Source organism: Manis pentadactyla, chromosome 11, assembly GCF_030020395.1.
Source record: "Manis pentadactyla isolate mManPen7 chromosome 11, mManPen7.hap1, whole genome shotgun sequence".
Lineage (NCBI taxonomy): Eukaryota > Metazoa > Chordata > Mammalia > Pholidota > Manidae > Manis > Manis pentadactyla.
The window spans coordinates 80,148,008-80,169,346 of record NC_080029.1 but is presented as its reverse complement, the minus strand read 5'-3'; the positions used below and the strand labels follow the sequence as shown (position 1 = coordinate 80,169,346).

Below are 21,339 nucleotides of genomic sequence, written 5' to 3'. Positions count from 1 at the left end.
GCTCCGGCTAAGGAGGCATCCGCCAGGCCCCTCCCTGGGGTTGGGGTCCATGGCATCTCCTGCCCAGTCTGCCCTCGCGCGGAGCCCCACTCTCTGGGAACTCACCTCCCCGAAATTCAGGGAGGGCCCTGTTAGGGCCGCTTCTGGCCCTAGACTCAGACCTTCCCAGGGGACAAGGGATAGAGTGACACAGAGCACTCAGTGCGTGGCCCCAACGATGAGCTTCCCTCCGCCCTATGGCGGAAAGCGGCCCGCAGCCGCATTTATAAGGCTCTCCCACCTAAAGCCATATAATGGTTATGGTGACTTCCCAGAATACATGGCAACATGCAAATATCGTGCGGTATACCTCCCCTGTCGCGCGTAGGCGTCTCCTCCCCTGGACGCATGGGCGCCGCATGTTCCCGCCCTATGACTCGGGGCTGGCGACTACGGGAGAGAGCTGATGACGTGACCGCGACCGCTCGGGTTCCATGGCGGCTCGGCGGCGGGGAACGAGAAGTTGCGTACCGCGAGGTTCCGAGCGCGTAGTGTGGGGCAAATGCTGGGGGGGGGGAAGTCGGGAAAGGAGAGGTTCCCTCTGCTCTAGCTCTTCCCCTTCGCAGCACCCGCTGTCTCGCAGTTGACTACCCAGCTAGGTTTAGTGGTAAATTTTTAAAATTTCGGTTTTCAGAGCTTTTTAGATTACAATTGTGTATAAGGACCTGTGGACCTGTAACAACTAACATAGTGCCAGCACCGTTTTAAATACCAATTGTCATACAATTTAAAAAATTAATTGTAAGGTGCATCATTATTTTATGTACCACTAAGGAAGGAAAAACGACTTGAATTAAAATGTGAGTTACTGCTTATAATGTCATCCATTGAAGGATGCATCCCACTTTGAGATGGTAAAATTCGAGTCTTAGAATGGATGAAATGTCATACTCTGTGTTCCAAGTTTTTAAATGTGTAGGTCCACCCTGCCATTTTGGTACCATCGTTGTCATCTGGATTTTACAGTTGGGGCAACAGGGTTCCACAGGTATTAGAGACAGCTCTGGGCTCTAAGGTGTGACTCCAGAGCACTCTAACCATTATCTCAGACCACCTTAGGTAGTTTGAGGATAGGGATTGGGGCACAGGTAAACGGAAGAGAGAAGGGAGACTTACGCCTCAGGTTATGAACTCACAAGATCCCTGGGGCTCTCTCTACTAGAATAGCACTTGAGGAAGCGAGTACTCAGACTATTATCAAGTACAGTAGTGTGGCAGTTATTTTTTTGTATACTTACAAAACTGTCTTAAAAACCATTTCTTTAAAAAGATGTTTTTTTTTCAAAGATTCAGTGTGTACTCATTCTTTTTTTTTTCTTTGCTTCTTTGCCCATTCTTGCCCATAGCTTCTGTAGCGTTAAATGAAGTGGAAAGAGTTAATAATGGCAATACAGCTACAGAAGACCCTTCTGCAAAGAAAACTCGAAGATGCCAGAGGCAGGGGGTGAAAACGCAGCCTGTTGCTGGAGAAGAGGCTGATAATGACAGGACAGAAGACAAGCAAGGTCAGGTTCCTGTGGTACGGCGGGGAGGACAGGCCGGTAAGAGGGTCTCAGGAAGAGGTGAAGACGGGAGGTATCTTGTTCTTTCAACTGTTATTTCTTGCTTTCTTAAAGATGTAATTGACTTTCATACCACCGAACTAATCTGCTTTCTGAGAATCTTGTTTGTTTGTTTGTTTGTTTGTTTGAGAGGGCACCTCTCATATTTATTGATCAAATGGTTGTTTACAACAATAAAATTCTGTATAGGGGACTCAATGCACAATCATTAGTCAACCCCAACCCTAACTCTCAACAGTCTTCAATTTTCTGAAGCATAACGAACAAGTTCTTACATGGTGAATAAGTTCTTACATAGTGAATAAGTTCTTACATGGTGAACAGTGCAAGGGCAGTCATATCACAGAAACTTTCGGTTTTGATCACGCATCATGAACTATAAACAAGTCAGATATGGTTATTCATTTGATTTTTATACTTGATTTGTATGTGAATCCCACATTTCTCCCTTATTTTATTTTATTTTTTTAAATAAAATGCTGAAGTGGTAGGTAGATGCAAGATAAAGATAGAAAGCATAAGTTAGTGCTGTAAGAAGACAAGTGTAGATGATCAGGTGTGTGCCTATAAGACTAAGTATTAATCCAAGCTAGACAAGGGCAACAAAACATCCACGGATGCAGAAGATTTCTCTCAAAACGGGGTGTGAGGTTGTAAGCCTCACCTCTGTTGACCCCCAATTTCTCACCTAATGGCCCCCCTGCGACTGTGCCTGTCTTTGCTTTCTGAGAATCTTTAGTTTCAGGTATTTGAAATGGAGTGAGACCAGACAGATCAGGATTGCTTGGGAACAGCAAAGTTAATTATGCTGGGTTTCTAACCATGACAGCTATTTTTAATTCCTATACAAGTAGCCATAGTACATATCTATCTTTCCTCAGAGTCTGCGAAGACATTGCTGTTAAAAGGCAAAGCTCCCGTGGACCCAGAGTGCACAACCAAGGTGGGAAAGGTAAGAGATTGCTTGGCCCATTGATGTCTCAGAAAGCAGTTGTTCTTTTGTTTGGGATTCCTCTCTGATCATTGCTGGTATTTGTTTTAGGAATCATCTCCAAAATATTCTCCAAGGCTAACAGTGGTGGGAGTAGTGGGGTTTTGGATTAATAAACAGAGTGATTAACTTCTGGGGTTGTCATCCATTTTCCATACCTCATTCTCTTTCCCAGTTAGAAAATTATATCACTATCAAGAAAGAACTGTCTTTGTTCGGATGAGGCTGTGCCCTGGTACGGCATGAGTTACTAATGAATGGGAAAATAATTTGAAGAACAGAAGAAAGGCTTCCTCTGGAGCAGAATCCTTTAGCTGAGTTAGAATCATTTATGCTTCTGTGATTACAAAAAGGCAACGTGCTTTCATTATAGGAATGACAGGTTATGTGTAGAAGAACATACTTTTGCATTTCTTTCCCTGGAAGATCGATGTTGCTAGTGCTGGATAATGACACTTTGATGCAGAAGAAAACTTAGAACCCCATTTAGGAGCTCATCAGAGCTGAGACTATATACTAAAGTCAGTTTTTTCTTCTCTAGGCCCATGTATACTGTGAAGGGAATGATGTTTATGATGTCATGCTAAATCAGGTAAGGGGAAAAACTGTTCTCTTTATGACAATGTCTTTTTGATAATTATGGATGATAGTGTCCGTTGCCCAGGTCTTTAACTTGAAAATCCCTTATATTTAGCCACTAGTGGTTCAGACACTAAAGTACTCAGCCCTAGCACATTCTATCTAATAGTGGAATCCTCCTGAGAAGATCTTCTTGCAGATTTCGTGTCTTTCTTGAACTTGTGAATTCTCTGTTCATACCATTTCGCACATTTTTTAATAGATTGTTGGTCTTTTACTTACTGGCTTCCAGGAACTTTATACAATATGGAGAATAGTCTTCTGTCTCTAATATAAATTTTTATATGTTTTACATATTTGTCATTTGCCTTTTGAGTGTCCTTGTGGTATACTTTTTGCCCTTATTGAAATTTTTAATTTTTATGCAGATTTATTAATTTTTTCTTTTTAATTAAACTTTTCCTCTTTATTTTTCTTTTGAATAAATCATACATTTTCCTGGTTGATCTATTTCCTGAATATCTCTTCATATTTGAATTTATTGATCCATCATACATAATTTAACCAGCTACCTAGTATTCTTTTGTTACTATTTCTTTCACTTAAAATATCATAAGCAGATAGGAAAGATCTTAAGGCCCCCTTTTGTTCTAATAGCCAATGACTTGATAATGTGAGCATACAGGAATTAGGAAGGGGCAGCACATTTAACAAAGAAGAATGGCTGGATACCCAGGGCTCAGCCTATATTACAGCACAGCTGCTCTTCCTTATCATGGGCCACACACTCTCCACGCTGAGGTACTCACAGGATGCATCTTTTTAGATACTAGCCACATTCTCTCTGAATGTCTCCAAGTTGGATAGGTTGGGTATGAGACAGATGTGGCAGTCGTTTCTGCCTATCTTCTGTCTCCTAACATTGTTCTTCTCTCAGCTCATTGCCAAATTGCTGCAGCTAACCAAAACTGTAATTAGAACTATTAAAGAGAAAGTTGTCTAAACAAAGAAGCATAATAGTTACAGTCCTTGGAGGGCACCAAATTATTTCCATTTGGAAAACAATTACTGGGAATAGATTGGGAGTTGGAAAGCACACGTGGCCTAGGAAATATCTATGGAGGGACCCGAGGCAGGAAAAAACAGGAGCCAATCAATATAGGATATTTGAGGTTGGTAGATAGTTTTAGGAAGTTTCCAGGTTCCAGTTTTAATTCCTAGGAATCTAATGCTTAATATTGAAACCCAGTTCCTTCCTATCCTTACTGTTACAGGCATCTGATTTTCTTGTCCCGTTGTCTTCCTCACAGCAATTACTGGCACTTGTGACCAAGGATGAGTCATTCATTTAAGTAGCTTCTATTTGCGAACTTCTCTCCTTTTATGTTCATATTTCTCTTACTCATCATAGACCAATCTTCAGTTCAACAACAACAAGTACTATCTTATCCAGCTGTTAGAAGATGATGCCCACAAGAACTTCAGTGTGTGGATGAGATGGGGCCGAGGTAATGACTTCTATTACGGATTTTCTGAGTTGTCATTCAAAAAGCCAGAAGCAACTTAGTGAGTAACCAAAAGACCCTCTGGGTTTAAATTGGTAGAATGGAGGCTCTGTAATTTGAGAGGGGCTTAGGAATCAAATTGTTCTTGAAATTGGGGAATGGCATACATCCTCAATAGGAGGCTCTCATTGGAAGAACTGAGAACAGGCTGTAGAGGCTGAGAAAGCTCCTGTGATTGTCTGCTGATGCTGCTCAGCGACTGTAACTAATATTAGAAGGTAACTAACATCAACAGGATCAGTTCCCTAAGCCCTTTCACTTTTCCTTTCTTCCCTTCCTACCCACATGTCAGATACTAAGCAGAGAGACTTTAGAAAGCTGGCTTGTTCCTATTAGGGACTTGGGTTAAGAAGCAGGGAACTATCTTATGTGTGGCATTTACTTTGCAGTTGGGAAAATGGGGCAGCACAGCTTGGTGACTTGTTCAGGGGACCTCAACAAGGCCAAGGAAATCTTTCAGAAGAAGTGAGTGCTAAGAAATGAGTATAAAAAATATCCTGGTGATGGGAGGAGTCCAGTAAGCATAATGTTCTCATGTAATTGTAGATTAATGATACTAAAATATATATATATATACATTTTCTTGGATGTTACCTTTTTAAGAATTTTGTAAGTGTGATTTGGCCTAAATGTTAATGTTTTTACATTGTGACAATTTTGTGACTAGAATACCAAACTGCATCCTTAGGGATTACATCATCCAGAACCTTGAAATTGACTAAAAACAGAAGAATATAATGTATTTAGCATATGACCAACAATTTAGGAAATTTGGAAAAAGTGGTATGAGAATACCCAACTTGAGTTTTAAAAATTCTTTTACTATGACATAGCTGAAGAACTTTCTGGAGTCTCTGGGAACATTTCTTCGAGAGAAGGATATTGTATAGGGATCTTTGTCTTTAATCGCAGTGGCTTTTTTGGTGTTCTGGGGCCTTTGGGAAGTTCACAGGTCCTTTTCTCCCATTTTTTGCTCCCTTTGTCTCCAGAGCTTTTCTGTCCATTCAGGTCCTAATTCAGAATCCTTATTTATGGAAAGTCGATACGTAAAAGAGCTGTGTTACGAGAAATAAAATTTGGGAGTATTCAGTCTAAGGAAACAATTGTAAGCCCATCTCTAATAGCAGACCCTTATTGATAAAGCTTTTCTCATCACCTCGGACTCTACAGATTCCATGACAAAACAAAAAACAATTGGGAGGACCATGAGAAGTTTGAGAAGGTGCCTGGAAAATACGATTTACTACAAATGGACTATTCCACCAATACTCAGGTATACTCTATGCATATGGCGAGGGAACTTTCCTCTTAATCAGGGGGGAGTCTAGCAGAATAGTTTAGACCAGATCCAAGACTAGAATAAACTAGGATATCTTGAGTCTTGCTGTATCCCACCTAAGTAAAAATTAAAGTTCCCTCAGGTAACTTTCTCTAAATTTTGTAATCTTAGAGGAACTGTAGAATGAGGATAGAATGTGCTTTTCTAGTCTCTGTTACTATTAATGTTATTTTATAAAACCTTAGATTGTTTTCAGAAGCTTAAGGTTATGGATCAAGAGAAGAGTAGTAAATAGTTTGATAAAACTACATTTAAAGTTGTCTTCACTTTTGGTTATATACCACAGTGAAAAAAATTAATTTTGACAAACTGAGGTGCAACAAGGATGCTAAAAACTATCACATATCTGAAAAATGGAGAGATATCAGTCTTTTTAATATAAAAAGATTTGAGACATAATAGCTGTGTTTACATATTAACAGCATCATATTAGGAGAGATTTTAGACTTAATTCTGAGTGCGTAACTATGGGATGCAGTAGGACTAGAAGGGGGACTCACACTGAGTACTCTTACTAGCTTAATAATGGAATAATGTTTGAACATCAGCCTATGTTCAAACAGAGGGTGATGTTCACCCACCAGGGATGTTACAGAACCAGTCCTTGCAGAGAACTTAATATAGATCCTCTCAGATTTTATGGGTTTTTTTTCTTTTTACTTTTTAATTTTTGCTATAGCATGAAGAGGAAACCAAAAAAGAGGAATCTTTTAAATCCGCCTTGAAACTAGAGTCACAGCTAGATCTTCGTGTACAGGAGCTAATAAAATTGATCTGTAATGTCCAAGCAATGGAAGAGATGATGGTAGAAATGAAATATGATACCAAGAAAGCCCCACTTGGTAGGACTTGAGATTCTACCTTACATTCTCTCTTCATATTTCTTAGTTCTTTTAATGGGATATTTTATCACCATCAGGATTTAAAGCTTGCTGATACTCTGAATGAGGAAAAAGATACGGGGTGGGAGGTTGTGTGAGGGGAGGAGGAACTATTTTGGAAGTTGAAAGGTGAGAACCTATTTTGGGCAGGCACATAAATTTAATTTACATGATGTGACCCTGGTTGTTGAGTCTGATCTGGCTGGTCCTGCAGGGAAGCTGACCGTGGCACAAATCAAGGCAGGTTACCAGTCTCTTAAGAAAATTGAGGATTGTATTCGAGATGGCCAGCATGGACGAGCTCTCACAGAAGCATGCAATGAATTCTACACCAGGATCCCACATGACTTTGGGTAAGGCCTGTGCTGTTACTTTACCTTGGTCTTCTACCCAACCATATCCCCTGCATCACTCCGCAGCAACTATAATCTTTTTAGTCTTTCATTTCTAAGGAAATGATCATCTTAAATAGATACAGAGCCGAAATGATTTATAGATAGCCTATTTAATCAGCTTATAAGTATAGGATGCAAGATTCTAGTCTGATTGCAACCATACTCTCTGACCAAGTGGAAACTACCAAATCAAGAGAAAATTGGTCTGGCTATCCAAGCAACAAATAAAATACCTTCAGGCATATTATCCCCTATTTCCTATTCTTTAAAGTGACTGTAACCACACTAACACCATTTCTGTGAACTCAAATGATGGTAGGTATATAAATATTTATCTTTGTTGAGTCTGTATTCTCGTGCTTATTCTGTTTTTATTCTTGCTATTGCTTATAGAGCCCTGTGACCTAGAAATAACCCTGAGTGATCAACAGGTCTACTTCTGCTTCTAGACAGGATTATGTCCAAACTATTCCTTATTGGTATTGACTCAATTTTTAAGAAAAGATTTGGCTATTATCAAGAAGATAATAAATAAGTGTTGGAGAGGATGTGGTGAAAAGGGAACCCTCATACACTGTTGGTGGGGCTGCAGATTGGTACAGCTACTATGGAAAACAATATAGAGGTTCCTCAAAACATTAAGAATAGAACTATGACCCAACCATTCCACTTTTAGATATTTATCTGAAGAACATGGAAACACTAATTCAAAAAAATAAATGCACCCCTATGTTCATTGTAGCATTATTTACAATATCCAAGATATGGAAACAAATATCCATCAATACATGTATGGATTAAGAAGATATGGTACTTATATACACTGGAATATTATTCAGCGATGAAAATAGAATAAATCTCACAATTTGTGACAACATGGAATTAACCTTGAAGGTATTATGCTAAACAAAAGAAATCAGGCAGAGAAAGACAAATACCATATGACTTCATTCATATGTGGAATCTAAACAAACCAATGAACAAACAAAGAAAAAGAAAACCGAATTCATAGGTACAAAGAATAGGTACTAGTGGATACCAGAGGGGAAAGGGGTTATGAAGTAGGTTACTTGAGTGAAGGATGTCAACTGTATGGTGATGGATGGTAACTAGATTTGTGGTGATCACTTTGTAGTATATACACATGTCGAATTATAAAGCCATACATTTGAAACTTATATAAAAAAACAAAGGATCCTATAAAAATGAATTTTAACTCTAGTCCCAAATGTCAAAATCTCTACAGTTTGTCCTACTCAGTATACATAATATCCTTTCATATGTTTGGAAGTTAAAGTCTACAGATCTCTCTCTCAATTGGAAAACCCCAGTTTCTTATACCTATTTCCAAAAGGAACTATCTTTAGTCTGTTATTTTTAGTCATGTGCCTTTGGTCCACACATCAGAGAACTCATGGCTTATATTTCTATCTTAGACTCCATACTCCTCCATTAATCCGGACAGAGAAAGAACTGTCAGACAAAGTACAACTACTAGAGGTGAGATATGTATGGATTGGGAAGTATTAAATCTCTTGTTCCAGGTTTCTCCCAAATTGATTCTATATCTCATCCTCTCAGGCTTTGGGAGACATTGAAATTGCCATTAAGCTGGTAAAGACAGAGCTGCAAAGTCTAGAACACCCATTGGACCAACATTATAGAAAATTACATTGTGCCCTGCACCCTCTAGACCATGAAAGCTATGAGTTCAAAGTAAGAAAAATGATCATTTTCCAACTTTTAAGCCCTACCCTTCCCCATCCCACTGTTCTCACTGCTTCTAAGAGCAAACTTTTGCATAACACAAACCTTCTGTTTACCAGGAATTTGGAAAGTTAGAGCTTTTTCTAACTGCCTTGTGAGACAATTTGGGAGACATAAGGTCTGCCACTTTATACCAGAAGGCCTGAGGTTCTTCACCGTGTTCTCTATAGAGTCACATCAGCCATTTCTCTCATTCTTCACAGGTAATTTCCCAGTACTTACAGTCTACTCATGCTCCCACACACAGTGACTATACTATGACCTTGCTTGATGTCTTTGAAGTAGAGAAGGAGGGTGAAAAAGAAGCCTTCAGAGATGACCTTCATAACAGGTCTCAGTTTAATTTTGGATTTGGAAAGATAATCCCTTGTTTGAAGTACAGTTATGAAACTTATAGAGAAAGATGGCAGAGGCAACTGTTGGCTTTTTTATGCTTATGGCTTATGTTTGCAGGAGAGCAACAGGAAGTATAATAACAATGGCTTTTCACTAGGATGCTGTTATGGCATGGTTCCAGGCTGAGTAACTGGGTGGGAATCCTGAGCCATGGGCTTCGAGTTGCTCCACCTGAAGCACCCATCACAGGCTACATGGTGAGTAGAAATTGAACCCTGGAAAGAAGCACAAAGGAAAAGGGTACAATAATTTTCTCAGTCTTTTTTTTTCTAGATTAGAATTAGGTGGTATCCTTTCCAAGAATTAAAGCAGTTCACCAATAATCCTGACACTTGTTACTACGTCCCTCTTTCTTTAAATTCCTAAAGATATCCTTTCTTTACCCCAAAAAAGGAGAGATTTACCAGTATGCCTGCCTTCTCTGGAACAGAATTGTGAGTGGCAATGAAGAAAAGACTATTGTGTTTAAGATAATAGAGACACAGGGTCAGTGGTGTCAGCCTCCTTCTAAACAGTGGGTTAAGCAGCTGACCTTGGTGTTTATGTATTTCAGTTTGGAAAAGGAATCTACTTTGCCGACATGTCTTCCAAGAGTGCCAATTACTGCTTTGCTTCTCGCCTAAAGGATACTGGATTGTTGCTTTTATCAGAGGTGAGGCAGGAATACATCCATGGTCTCTCTTATTAGTTCCTGTTTTCCAAAGAGAAAAATTTGACCCCAGAACCAAGCAGTTCACCTGGGAGAACTTGAGAGAGGAGTCAAGGCAATTTCCATTGCCTTGGATCCCTCTGCTGGAGCAGGGTGAGCAAGTACTGATGGGATTTTCCATTTTGACTTAGAGCCATCCAAATTCCAGTTGGATATGGGCATTCAAACATCTTTTGCTTTGCAGGTAGCTCTGGGTCAGAGTAATGAGCTACTAGAGGCCAATCCTGTGGCAGAAGCATTACTTCAAGGCAAGCACAGCACCAAGGGGCTGGGCAGGATGGCTCCCAGTCCTGCCTCCTTTATCACTCTGTAAGTCTCAGAACCTGGAGGACCAGAAGGCTCTTCCTGGCCAGATAGACTCTCTACTTTCTGAATTCCAGCTTCTGAACCAGAGGCAGACATTGACCCACTTTCTTCCCTTTGGCAGGAATGGGAGTACAGTGCCCTTAGGACCAGCAAATGACACGGGAATTCTAAATCCAGAGGGTTATACTCTCAACTACAATGAATTTGTTGTCTATAGCCCCAACCAGGTCCGTATGCGATACCTTCTAAAGATTCGATTTAATTTCCTGCAGCTGTGGTGAAGTTGATATTGAATAAGCCAGAGAAGATACACTCTTCAAGCAAGAATATATACAATTTATAACATTTTGAGTTTTCTGATATTTTATGTAATAAAAATAGTACAAATCTCACTGGCTTGTTTGGCCTTTATTTCTTCTGTTAGTATATTTTCATTTCCAAGACAGGAAGTACACGTTTTTCTCTGTTTCCCACAGCCAGCTGCAAGTTACTCAGGATCCTGTTCTTTCACAGCTGAATAAATAGCCTCTGTGCATTGAAGGATGCTAATGGAAACTGACGCTTTTCCCCATTTAATTGAACTTTTCTGTAAACTGAAGTTTGTTGTGTATTGCAGGAAGGGTATCGGTGTAGAAAAGGCTGAATTGTTCCCTTTTTCCCATTCAAATCATCTCACTTGCATTTTTCCCCCAGTTTACCAACTTCAGACCAGGTCTCTGACCACTTAGCATCCTAGGACTCAGCAGATGTCCAAAAGTTTGGGAAGCACTTATAGGACTGTCACTTAGTATAAATACATCTCAGGGAGGAAAGAGAGAAGAATGAGTTTTGACATAACCTGCTCTATCTAAGACGTACCACAGTCCAAGTCAGATCCAGTGACTTCAGGTTATTTCCAAAACACATACAATACAGATATACACATACACACTTCCTTAGGTAACTCTGAAGGTTATTTAAATGAACACAGCCTGTCATTTTTTAGAGACCAGGTTAAAAATACCTATCAAAATTTTAAATGTACACACCCTTTGACCTAAAAATTACAGATGTACGTTTGCTTATGTCTCTGCAGCACTGATATATACAAAAAGATCCATAGATTAGGAACTAATGAAATATATTCACTCATTGAAATACTATGCCACCATTAAAATTGAAGTAGACTACATATTCTTCCAAAAAACAAGAAAATACTTACCAACACATGAGGCAATATGAAGCCAAAACCGGATAAAGATACCACCAGGAAAGAAAAGTACAGAGCAATATCCCTTAAGAATATAGATGCAAAATAAAATACTACCAAGCCTAAACCAGCAATATATAAAAAGGATTATATGCCAAGTGAGATTTATCATAGGAACACAAGTTTGGTTCAAAATGGGAAAATCAACCAGTGTAGGACAGAAACATGACCATCTCATTAGATGCAGAAAAAATCATTTGGCAAAATCCAACACCCTTTCATGATAAACATTCAACAAACTAAGAATGGAAGGGAAGTTCTTCAACCTGATAAAGGACATCTATGGAAAACCCACAGAAAGAGTGATGTAAGTGAATGACTCAATAAATTAAAAAATGGAAAGCAGGGATAAAAACAAGAATTTCAGTTAATGTAGAAGGCTTGAGGGAAATAAGAGAATAATTACAAAACCACATAATTGCTACAGTCAGGATGGATGGATGAATGCTAAAATGAGCCAGTGAAACAGGATATTTGCATAGTCTCAAAAAAAACTATCTGAAAATTGCTAGATTACTGTGTGATTTCAACATATGACCACAGATTCTTTGATCTCTCTCCTGGAGGTTTAATTCCTCCTCCCCCTTGAATATGGGCTGGAGTTAGTGACTTGCACCTAATGGAATATGAAAGAGATACAGTAAAAAAAAAACCTGGCAAACATCACCCTACCTTAAAAGTGATCAAGGCTAACATCACCAGTAATAAGTCACTTTGATATCATATGCCTCTGATACAGTGTAACAAGGAGGGAAAGGAGGGATAAAAACTTCAAATTACAAAACAGTTTATAAATGCTTACTTTCAACTTCCATACATATTTCTTTGTGAACCATTAACAATTTGTTGACTGACACTAGTCCATAAACCAAACTTTGAGTAGCTCTGCTCTAAATTTCAAAAACAGATTGTGCATAGATACCCTCTGACTGAGGGAGACGATGAGGCACTGAGAGAAATAAAGTCTCTCAGGTAATTTCTTCACTAAAAACTGGAATCAGGGTAAGGTGAGAACAAAATGCAGTATCCACCAACTCCCAAATCCTCAAAACTCATTTCCAGACCAGAGGGCAGTGGTATTTCTCTGAGAGAACCCTTCCAACCCAGAACAAATCTTCCAACAGCTCTGGCTTATTATATACAAGTCCTTGAATTCTTGGCACAGAAGACCCTTAGCCCTTCCTTAATCCTTGGAAAGAAAAGGGCCTCAGGGAAATTCTTCCTCCCTAAGATAGAATTGCAGGAAAACAAGATCTAGAACTTTTACTTAAGAAGGTCACAGTCCACAGCTACATGTAAGAGAATGAAACTGGATTACTGTCTAACCCCATACACAAAAGTAAACTCAAAATGGATCAAAGACCTGAATGTAAGTCATGAAACCATAAAACTCTTAGAAAAAAATATAGGCAAAAATCTCTTAGACATAAACATGAGCTACTTCTTCATGAACATAGCTTCACAGGCAAGGGAAACAAAAGCAAAAATGAACAAGTGGGACTATATCAAACTAAAAAGTTTCTGTACAGCAAAGGACACCATCAGTAGAACAAAAAGACATCCTACAGTATGGGAGAATATATTCATAAATGATATAACTGATAAGGGGTTGACATCCAAATTATATAAAGAGCTCATGCACCTCAACAAACAAAAAGCAAATAAGCCAGTTAAAAATGGGCAGAGGCGCTGAACAGACAGTTCTCCAAAGAAGAAATTCAGATGGCCAACAGGTACAAGAAAAGTTGCTCCACATTGCTAATCATCAGAGAAATGCAAATTAAAACCACAATGATATCACCTCACACCAGTTAGGATGGCCAGTATGGAAAAGACTAAGAACAACATATGTTGGCAAGGATGTGAAGAAAGGGGAACCCTCCTACACTGCTGGTGGGAATGTAAACTAGGGCAACCATTGTGGAAAGCAGTATGGAGGTTCCTCAAAAACTAAAAATAGAAATACCATTTGACCCAGGAATTCCACTCCTAGAAATTTACCCTAAGAATGCAGGAACCCAGTTGGAAAAAGACATATGCACCCCTATGTTTATCGCAGCACTATTTACAATAGCCAAGAAATGGAAATGTCCATCAGTAGATGAATGGATAAAGAAGATGTGGTACATATACACAATGGAATATTATTCAGCCATAAGAAGAAAACAAATCCTACCATTTGCAACAACACAGATGGAGCTAGAGGGTATTATGCTTAGTGAAATACACACCAGGCAGAGAAAGACAAGTATCAAATGATTTCACTCATCTGTGGAGTATAAGAACAAAGCAAAAACTGAAGGAACAAAACAGCAGCAGACTCGCAGAACCCAAGAATGGACTAACAGTTACTAAAGGGAAAGGGACTGGGGAGGATGGGTGGGAAGGGAGGGAGAAGGGGGAAAATGGGGCATTACGATTAGCACACATAATGTAGTGGGGGGGGGACACAGGAAAGGCAGCATATACAGAGAAGACAAGTAATGATTCTATAGCATCTTACTATGCTGATGGACAGTGACTGTAATGGGGTATGTGGGGGGGGATGTGATAATAGGGGGAGTCTGGTAACCATAATGTTGTCCAAGTAATTGTACATTAACAATATCAAAATAAAAAAATTAAAAATTAAAAAAGGTCACAGTCCATGGTAAGTCCGGGGGCATAAATGTCCTGCCTTTCAACTCATTTTAATCTTTGTAAACTTCAGTTTGCAAGTGAGGCACTTTTGTGGTCTCTTCCAAGAACACAAACTACTAGGCTGACTAATGCTTTGCAAGTCACATGGCTGCTGGAGCTGTGTCAGAGGTGGTGAAGGCCAAGAAACTCTGCTTTCAGTGCCCTGGCTTCTCACCCTTCTTCTGGGCAGCTGGTTCTGAGTAGATGGGGCTGTTTCTGTGAGAGGAACCTAGTATTATTCTACTTCTATCCCAGTTCTTTCTAAGTGCCCTGCCTGGGGACCCTATTAACTCTCTCTTCCTTCGCTTATTCTTCCTTAACCAAGTGAGTGCTCCTCAGCTCGATTCAAAGTATGTGCTGGCCCACATCACAGTCATTCCTATGGTATCTGATACAATGGTACAAAAATTCTAAAGTCTAGTTCCCAAGAATATCTACTAGAAATCTGATTCACTTTCTTGCAGTTCTAGTAAAGATTAATGCTGAATCAGAAAAGAAACATGAGAACACCCATATTCTTCCCTCTTGGCCCACATCTACATGAGAACACAAGCATGACCACACTTGAGATATTATGTCACTTTATTCTTATAATTTTATCAAGAAAGTAGCCACTGGTGTCTTCTGACTTCACAACTCTGGTACCAGTGGGATCTTTACCCTGAGCAGTGCATCTTCATTCCCAGGACAGAAAGTACACCTTGCCTTGTGTGTCTCCCACTGCAAGCTTCAGGGTAGCGTTAGGACCCAGCCAGGGTTCCAAGCAGCTCACTGCCCCCTCGCATTGGAACAGGCCTAGCTACAACAGGAACAAAAACAGGGGAAATGAGGGCTACAAGCCTAGGGCCTCCTTACTAACGTTCTTTACTCTCACATTGATGCCTTTTATTTAGAAACAGGTTAGTCACACATTATGGCAAGGATGGAAGAAAACAGAATCTTGGTCTTTTGCACTTTCTTACCCCATGTTTGCTTTCTTCTAACATCCCTTTAGCCCTCCTTGTACACACACACATACACACTTACCAGCTGCATACTGTGTCTCTCCCACAGCTTAACATCTCTGTCTTTTGAAGCTGTCACCAGCAACTCAGGCAGCACATGGAGGGCCGTGACAGCACCCAAGTGAATCTCCAAGAGGAAGGGGAACAGGTATGGTGAGTTCTCAGAGGGCCCCCTCAGGTGAGGGAGCATCAAAGACTGCTGCACCAGACCTAGCACTTCCTGCCCTATCTTGGTGACCTTTTCTTCAAACTCACCTTTGTACACTGCCGTGTCTTTAGAAGGTCTGGTGACCAGCTATCCACATCAGTATCTATAGATGGGTCTGTCCCTGCAGTTTTGGTTTCAGGCATTTTTATGTGTTTCTGCCAGATGTTATCTGTGGTCCATTCTCCTTCACGGGTGCATTTGGCTAGTTTCCATAGCATCCCATCCTCACTGGCACACAAAAACGAGGACTCTGCCATTTCAAGGGTTAGAGCCAGGTCTCAGCCTTTGAACGATTCATCATCCTCCCCTAGGCATCTCCTAGGACTCCGTGGGGCCTCCCATCACCACTCACCAGATTCAGGTTTGGCTTGAGTTATTGATATTAGGCGCCCACTAGGATTATCTAGGTTCAGATGAAAGTTCAGGCTCTCTTCATACTCTCCTGATTCCTTTTGCCTCTGAAAGGACAGATAATTTCGTTTAGCCAATTCATATCACTTAATCTTAGCCAGCCAAAGCAACTGTTTTCTGCTCATGGCTGATAAGGAGTTCTTTTCTTAACTGTAACTTTAAGACCATAAAGCACACAAATCTTAAATGTACGTCTCAGTGAATTTTTACACATGTACAATCCATGCAATCACTGCCCAGATCAAGATGTAGAACATTTCCATCACCCCAGAAAGTTGCCTTCATGCCCCTTCCCAGTCAGAACCAGAGCACTTACCACCCCAGAGCTAATGATATTCTGACTTTGTTACCATAAATTAATTTGCTCGTTTTTTAGCTTCATTTATGTGAAGTCATATAATATGTATTCTTTTGTGCTTGGCTTCTTTCACCCAACATAGTATCTACGCGATATGTCTGTATTGTTCCAGACACTGCTAATACACTGTCAGTACAAGGGAGACATGAAAAAAATGCAAGAAAACTCCTAGGTTTATGGTTTCCCATGACTTGTTAAATACTAGAATCCTTTTTTGTATCAATGAGATCTTGCAGGGAAACCCAACATGGAATGCTGCTATGTACAGCTGCTTTGGCTGAAGGAAGAGAGGGGATTTAGAACCAACCAACTGCCTTTCACTTCCTCTTATCCTCCATTATGGCCCCAAGGTTTAAAATACTGGTCCTGGACAACATTTGTTTTGACACACAGCCAAACAGGACTTACTAAGAAAGAAAGAATTCCAAGGCCCATTGGCTGCAGGGCAAAAACACCATAGTCCTGGTGGGTGGACAGCATCACAGGGTCTTCATCATAGCTTCTCCTGGTTTATAAGAAAGAAAGAGGCTGAGCCCAGGAACAAAACCAGTGTTTTATTCTAAGTTAGACCCAACCTCAGGGTAACCACTAACCCATTTTTCTTTTTGTCTAGCCTGAGAGGAAACAGCATTGTGATCTTACCAGATTTCAGAGGGAGCATCCCCTGGCTTCATGTGCAGTAATTGCAAATCTGCTGTGGCCAAGATGAGGGAGTGACCATCCGGGGCCAGGCCCACACCTGTCAGGAACCCTAAGTCCTCCTGCAGAACTTGGCTCAGGTGAAGACTGTAGCTCAAAAAAGTTACATGGGCAGAGAAAGATCCTACTTTAGTCCATCTCAGTCAGGAGCCTCAGTTCCCCATGAATTCCTTAGGAGTGAAGTACAAACCAAAATGTATTACCTTACCTAAAAATTTTGTTCCACTTCCTGTTGTTCTTATATCAGTTTTTATTATCACCATCCCCTTACTTGCTCAAACTAGGGATCTCTAACATTCTTGTCTTTTCCTTCCCTCCTAACTGCCAACTGATCAATAAGTACTGTGGATTCTACTTGCAACACCGGCAAAAATCTATATCTCTCCTCATCCCCACAGCCCAGCCCAGGGCCCACATGATGTCTTCCATGCACTACACTATTCCAACAGATGTAAAAGTGGTCTCTCTTCTTATAATGTCTCTCTATTGTTATCCCTCCTCCACACTGGCACTAAGGATCTCTGTCTAAAATTCAGACAATTCTTCTGCTCAAAATTCTTAGCACTGTGCCCTTACAGCCTGGCCCCAGTTTATCTTTTCAATCCAATCCCCTCCCATGAATAACCCAAAGACTTGGCTACACTCTGAATACACCATGAACTCTCATGCCTCCATGCCTTTTGTCAATGCTGCTCCCTCTTCCTAAAATACTATTCTCTTCCCTACTAGCCCAGAAAACTCCTATTTATTCTTTCAGCCCAACCTCAAGTAGTGCCTCTTTGGTAAACCATAAATTTCTCAAATTCTGGAGCTCCAGTAATTTCATATACATGTGAAATTATATATGGTATATATAATTAATATATATTATATATAACTATATCTTCATTATAGCACAGATTCATTATAGCACAAATCACTCTGCATATAGTTGGCAGTTTGCTTAAATACACATTCCTCTACTGTTTCCTTCCTTAATTAAAGTCATATCAATATGGTTCACACTGGCCCAAAGCATAGCAAAAGTAGGTATCTGACAATTATTGTTATATATTAGATATTATTAGATTATATATATTTATATGTTTTTTATATATGATGATGAGAAGCCAAATAAAAACAATTTTCTAGAGACTTTTTTCTGCTTACTGTCATCCTATTGACCTAGTTCAGAAATAGAGGTGGAGTGATTCAAGCAAAATCCTCAGTTTAAGGAGACAGCCATCATATCATATTTACCCAGCTGCCTTATTTCACCTGATATTTCTGGATGTTGAGCTCTTCTGCAGTTCCACTTGCCATTCACTGACTTTTTCATCAGCACTGAGAACAATCAGGGTGCCTGCTGAGTACCAGATCACAGCACTGATGCGGCCTGCAGCCTAGTGAATAAAAGTTCATTGTGGTGTTTCTGAGGAGCCAAGATTAACCCACTTTCCCCTCCCAGGCATCTGTGCAATCTTTAAGCCCCTCATGTCCCAAGACATGCATAGCTAGGGCAGAACACACATAGGCAAGGAACTGAGTTTGCCCCAGCGCACCTGTGCTGTGGCCACAGCCTTGGCTTCCTGCCACAAGGTCAGCTCCCCAGCTTGATTCCCAGTCACTGCCACAGAACCATCTGGGGCCCAGGCCACAGCAGTGATGGCTGTGGAACTCGTGGGTACATATGTGTCACCTGGAGAAGAGAGGAAGTGATTCCTTAGGAGCTGGACCACTGCTGGGATACTGAGATGTCAGACCACCCTTGGTCTTCCTGGTCCCACTAACACCCCTCTTTCATGCCTCACTCACCTGCTTCCTTAGGTACCTGCCAGAGGCGTATGGAACCATCCTCTGAAGCGGTCAGCAGGAGGCCTGAGGTTTCTGAAACAGCAGCTGCACTGACTGGGCCACTGTGTCCCAGGAGGGTATGTGTGTGAAACACCTAGGAGGGCAGGATAGAGAGGGGACAGTGGGGGATGACACAAGTAGCCCCTTGCTTATGGGTACAGGAGGTTGTCCCACTATGTCCTCTCCAGCCCCCAACCTCTGTGCTTTCAAGGGAACTCACCAAGAGTGGATTCCACAGCCGTGTGGTCCCATCTAGACCCACGGTCACCACCAGAAGCTCTGACCCAGGCTGGCCAGCTGATAAGAGACTGAGTCAGAGGGGAGAAGTAGGGGAGAAGGGCACGAGGCAGTGGGGAAGGGAAGGCAGCTGACATTTCCTTACCTGCCGGGGGCCCCCGGGCAGCTGCACAGTGGCTGATGGGTCCTGAGTGAGCAGGGATGCTGGTCAGCTCCACACCCTGATGGTCCCACACTTTCAAGGTCCCATCTCGGCCCACAGACACCACGTGCTCTTCCTGCCTCAGAGCACAGGATCAGTGCAAAGTCATGCTTAGCATGACATAGCAAGTGTAACTCCTACCACAGGGGTTCGGGCTGAGCAAGGGCTTAGAAGGCATCAAAGAATGGGGAGAACTGTGGGATGGAGAGGTGAGGGGGCTCAGGACTGCACCGCTGCCATGAGATTAGGACTCTAAAATGCTGTGTTTCACTCTCCCCTCTCCTTCCCCTTACACCAGTCCTCAGCCTCAACCCTAATCCTGCTCTACTCCAGGCACCAGCATCTCATTCTCTATACTTCTTGTGTCCAGTGCATCCAGGTCCCTCAACCTTCCCAGAGACACCTGGCGAGCTCTCCAATGCCTGCTCACCATGGCCACCACGGCGCTCACGGCCCTCTCATGGCCCAGGAACCGACCACGCTGCTGTCTCGTCTCTGGGTCCCACAGCCCCACAGAGCCATCACTGGAGCAGGAGATCTGGAGAGTCAGAGGTTCAAGCGGGATTATCAGCACCCGCAAAGCAGTTCTGCATGCTTTTAAAGTTGGGCGGAGGGCAGTAAGCCTCGGTATTAAGAGCAGAGCTGTCCTGGATTCAGATTTTAACTTCACCATTCATTACTTCATTTTCTGGGGCAAGTTCATCTCTCTGAGCATTAGGTTTCATTATTGAGGATATTAATAAGGTACCTATCTGATTCGGTTGTTGTGGGCTGATGCACCTATAGAGAAGACTTAGCACACTGCCTGGTATATATTGAGCACTGAATAAATAGTGGCTACTGTCCTTGTTATTAACATAATGTCAGTCAACAAACCCAGACAAAGGTGAAGAGTCTGCAATGCCAGGGAAAGGTCTGGCTGCCAAGAAGGCAGAGGTAGGGTAGATTATGACCACCTATTCCACTGACACTCACTCCTTTCTCATCTCTTTTTGAAAAGTGGGGACTCTGCATTGGAAAACACTCTGAGTGCATCACCTGAGACTCATTTTGGTCTTAGAACCAGTGGAGTGACAGCAGTACCCTTTACCTGCAGGGACAGGGCATCCTAAGCCCTGGGAGAGATAGTTCTGTGTTCTTGTTAAGAGCATGGGCTTCCTTGTCAGTAAGTTTACTGGTTCAGCTTCATCACTTACATGACCTTGGAGATATCTTTGTGAAATAGAGCTAATAGGAGTTTCTCTTCAGAAGGTGTTTAAAGACTAAACGAGGCACTACACACAAAGTGCTCTGTAAGTGTTAGCTATGACTGTTGGAAATAGGATGAGATGGGGGTGTTGTCCTCCCTTAGGGATCCCTCCCAGCCTTCACTCACCACTAAGTGGTCTTTGGTCCAGGCACAGCCAGTGACCCAGTCACGGTGGCAGGCAGGGAAGGAGCAAATCAGAACAGGGGTTTTGGGTGTCCTCACATCCCAGCAGAAGAGATTCTGTACAGGACCCAAGGAAGGAAGCAGTCAGGGCCACAGGAAGGAGATTGTAACACCAGGGCCATTACAGGTAAGAAGCGTCAAGGAAAGAGGTGGGGACAGATCCAGCACAGGAGGTTTGGCAAAGCAAAAACCCAGAGAGAGCCATGGAGAATCCAGGAACCGCAGGGGCTGGGCCCCATGGGCAGAGGGCTCACCCGGTCCCTGCCCCCAGTGGCCAGGCTGCTTCCATCAGAGCTGAAGCTGCAGCAGCTTACAGGGCCCACATGTCCCTTGAGCTCAGAGCCACAGGGAAAGCCTTCTGCCTTTTGTGGCAATGTCAGCAACTGCCTTGGCCACAGCCGCACCATGAAATCCTCTGCATTGGAAATAAGGAGAGAGGAAGATTCTCTGAAACAGGAAATGAGACACACCCTGGAGGCCAAAGGAAAAGGCAGTCTA

General features: G+C 41.7%; 2 protein-coding genes across 13 annotated transcripts in view; one reads left to right on the top strand and one right to left on the bottom strand.

Moving 5' to 3' along the window:
- Window positions 1–377: 377 nt before the first annotated feature.
- PARP2 (poly(ADP-ribose) polymerase 2) lies at window positions 378–10,921 on the top strand. Of its 4 annotated transcripts, none has more exons than XM_036880555.2 (16): window positions 378–516; window positions 1,386–1,544; window positions 2,483–2,553; window positions 3,134–3,184; window positions 4,583–4,679; window positions 5,126–5,201; window positions 5,907–6,009; window positions 6,755–6,917; window positions 7,171–7,309; window positions 8,788–8,851; window positions 8,933–9,067; window positions 9,322–9,449; window positions 9,612–9,711; window positions 10,068–10,166; window positions 10,408–10,532; window positions 10,651–10,921. In XM_036880555.2, the coding sequence occupies exons 1-16, from the start codon at window positions 474–476 to the stop codon at window positions 10,808–10,810; spliced, it is 1,713 nt and encodes a 570-aa protein (XP_036736450.2). In that variant the 5' UTR covers window positions 378–473; the 3' UTR covers window positions 10,811–10,921. The 4 variants fall into 4 exon arrangements, with proteins under 4 accessions (XP_036736450.2, XP_036736451.2, XP_036736452.2 ...); XM_057488636.1 differs by having other exon boundaries at window positions 382–501; XM_036880556.2 differs by lacking the exon at window positions 10,068–10,166.
- Window positions 9,618–21,339, bottom strand: part of TEP1 (telomerase associated protein 1) — a 40,198-nt gene continuing 28,476 nt past the window's right edge. For 6 of the 9 annotated variants that reach the window (XM_036880546.2, XM_057488624.1, XM_057488629.1 and 3 more), the window contains 14 exons: window positions 21,096–21,256; window positions 20,785–20,898; window positions 19,840–19,947; window positions 19,353–19,485; window positions 19,191–19,267; window positions 18,932–19,064; window positions 18,679–18,815; window positions 18,395–18,519; window positions 17,081–17,224; window positions 16,847–16,943; window positions 16,022–16,127; window positions 15,717–15,919; window positions 15,484–15,588; window positions 15,022–15,256 (listed from right to left, as the gene is read on the bottom strand). In XM_036880546.2, coding sequence (XP_036736441.2) covers window positions 15,134–15,256; window positions 15,484–15,588; window positions 15,717–15,919; window positions 16,022–16,127; window positions 16,847–16,943; window positions 17,081–17,224; window positions 18,395–18,519; window positions 18,679–18,815; window positions 18,932–19,064; window positions 19,191–19,267; window positions 19,353–19,485; window positions 19,840–19,947; window positions 20,785–20,898; window positions 21,096–21,256 — 1,766 coding nt within the window. In that variant the 3' untranslated portion in view covers window positions 15,022–15,133. Of the gene's footprint in view, window positions 9,730–15,021; window positions 15,257–15,483; window positions 15,589–15,716; window positions 15,920–16,021; window positions 16,128–16,846; window positions 16,944–17,080; window positions 17,308–18,394; window positions 18,520–18,678; window positions 18,816–18,931; window positions 19,065–19,190; window positions 19,279–19,352; window positions 19,486–19,839; window positions 19,948–20,784; window positions 20,899–21,095; window positions 21,257–21,339 lie in introns of those variants that run through there. The other 3 variants (XM_057488626.1, XM_057488631.1, XM_057488632.1) reach the window with 3 other exon arrangements.

Coding starts and splice junctions, on each gene's coding strand:
- PARP2 (XM_036880555.2), top strand. CDS start 474: ATGGCGGCTCGGCGGCGGGGAACGAGAAGTTGCGTACCGCGAG. Junction 6,010..6,754: donor ACTATTCCACCAATACTCAG/GTATACTCTATG, acceptor TTTTTGCTATAG/CATGAAGAGGAAACCAAAAA. Junction 7,310..8,787: donor AGGATCCCACATGACTTTGG/GTAAGGCCTGTG, acceptor TTTCTATCTTAG/ACTCCATACTCCTCCATTAA.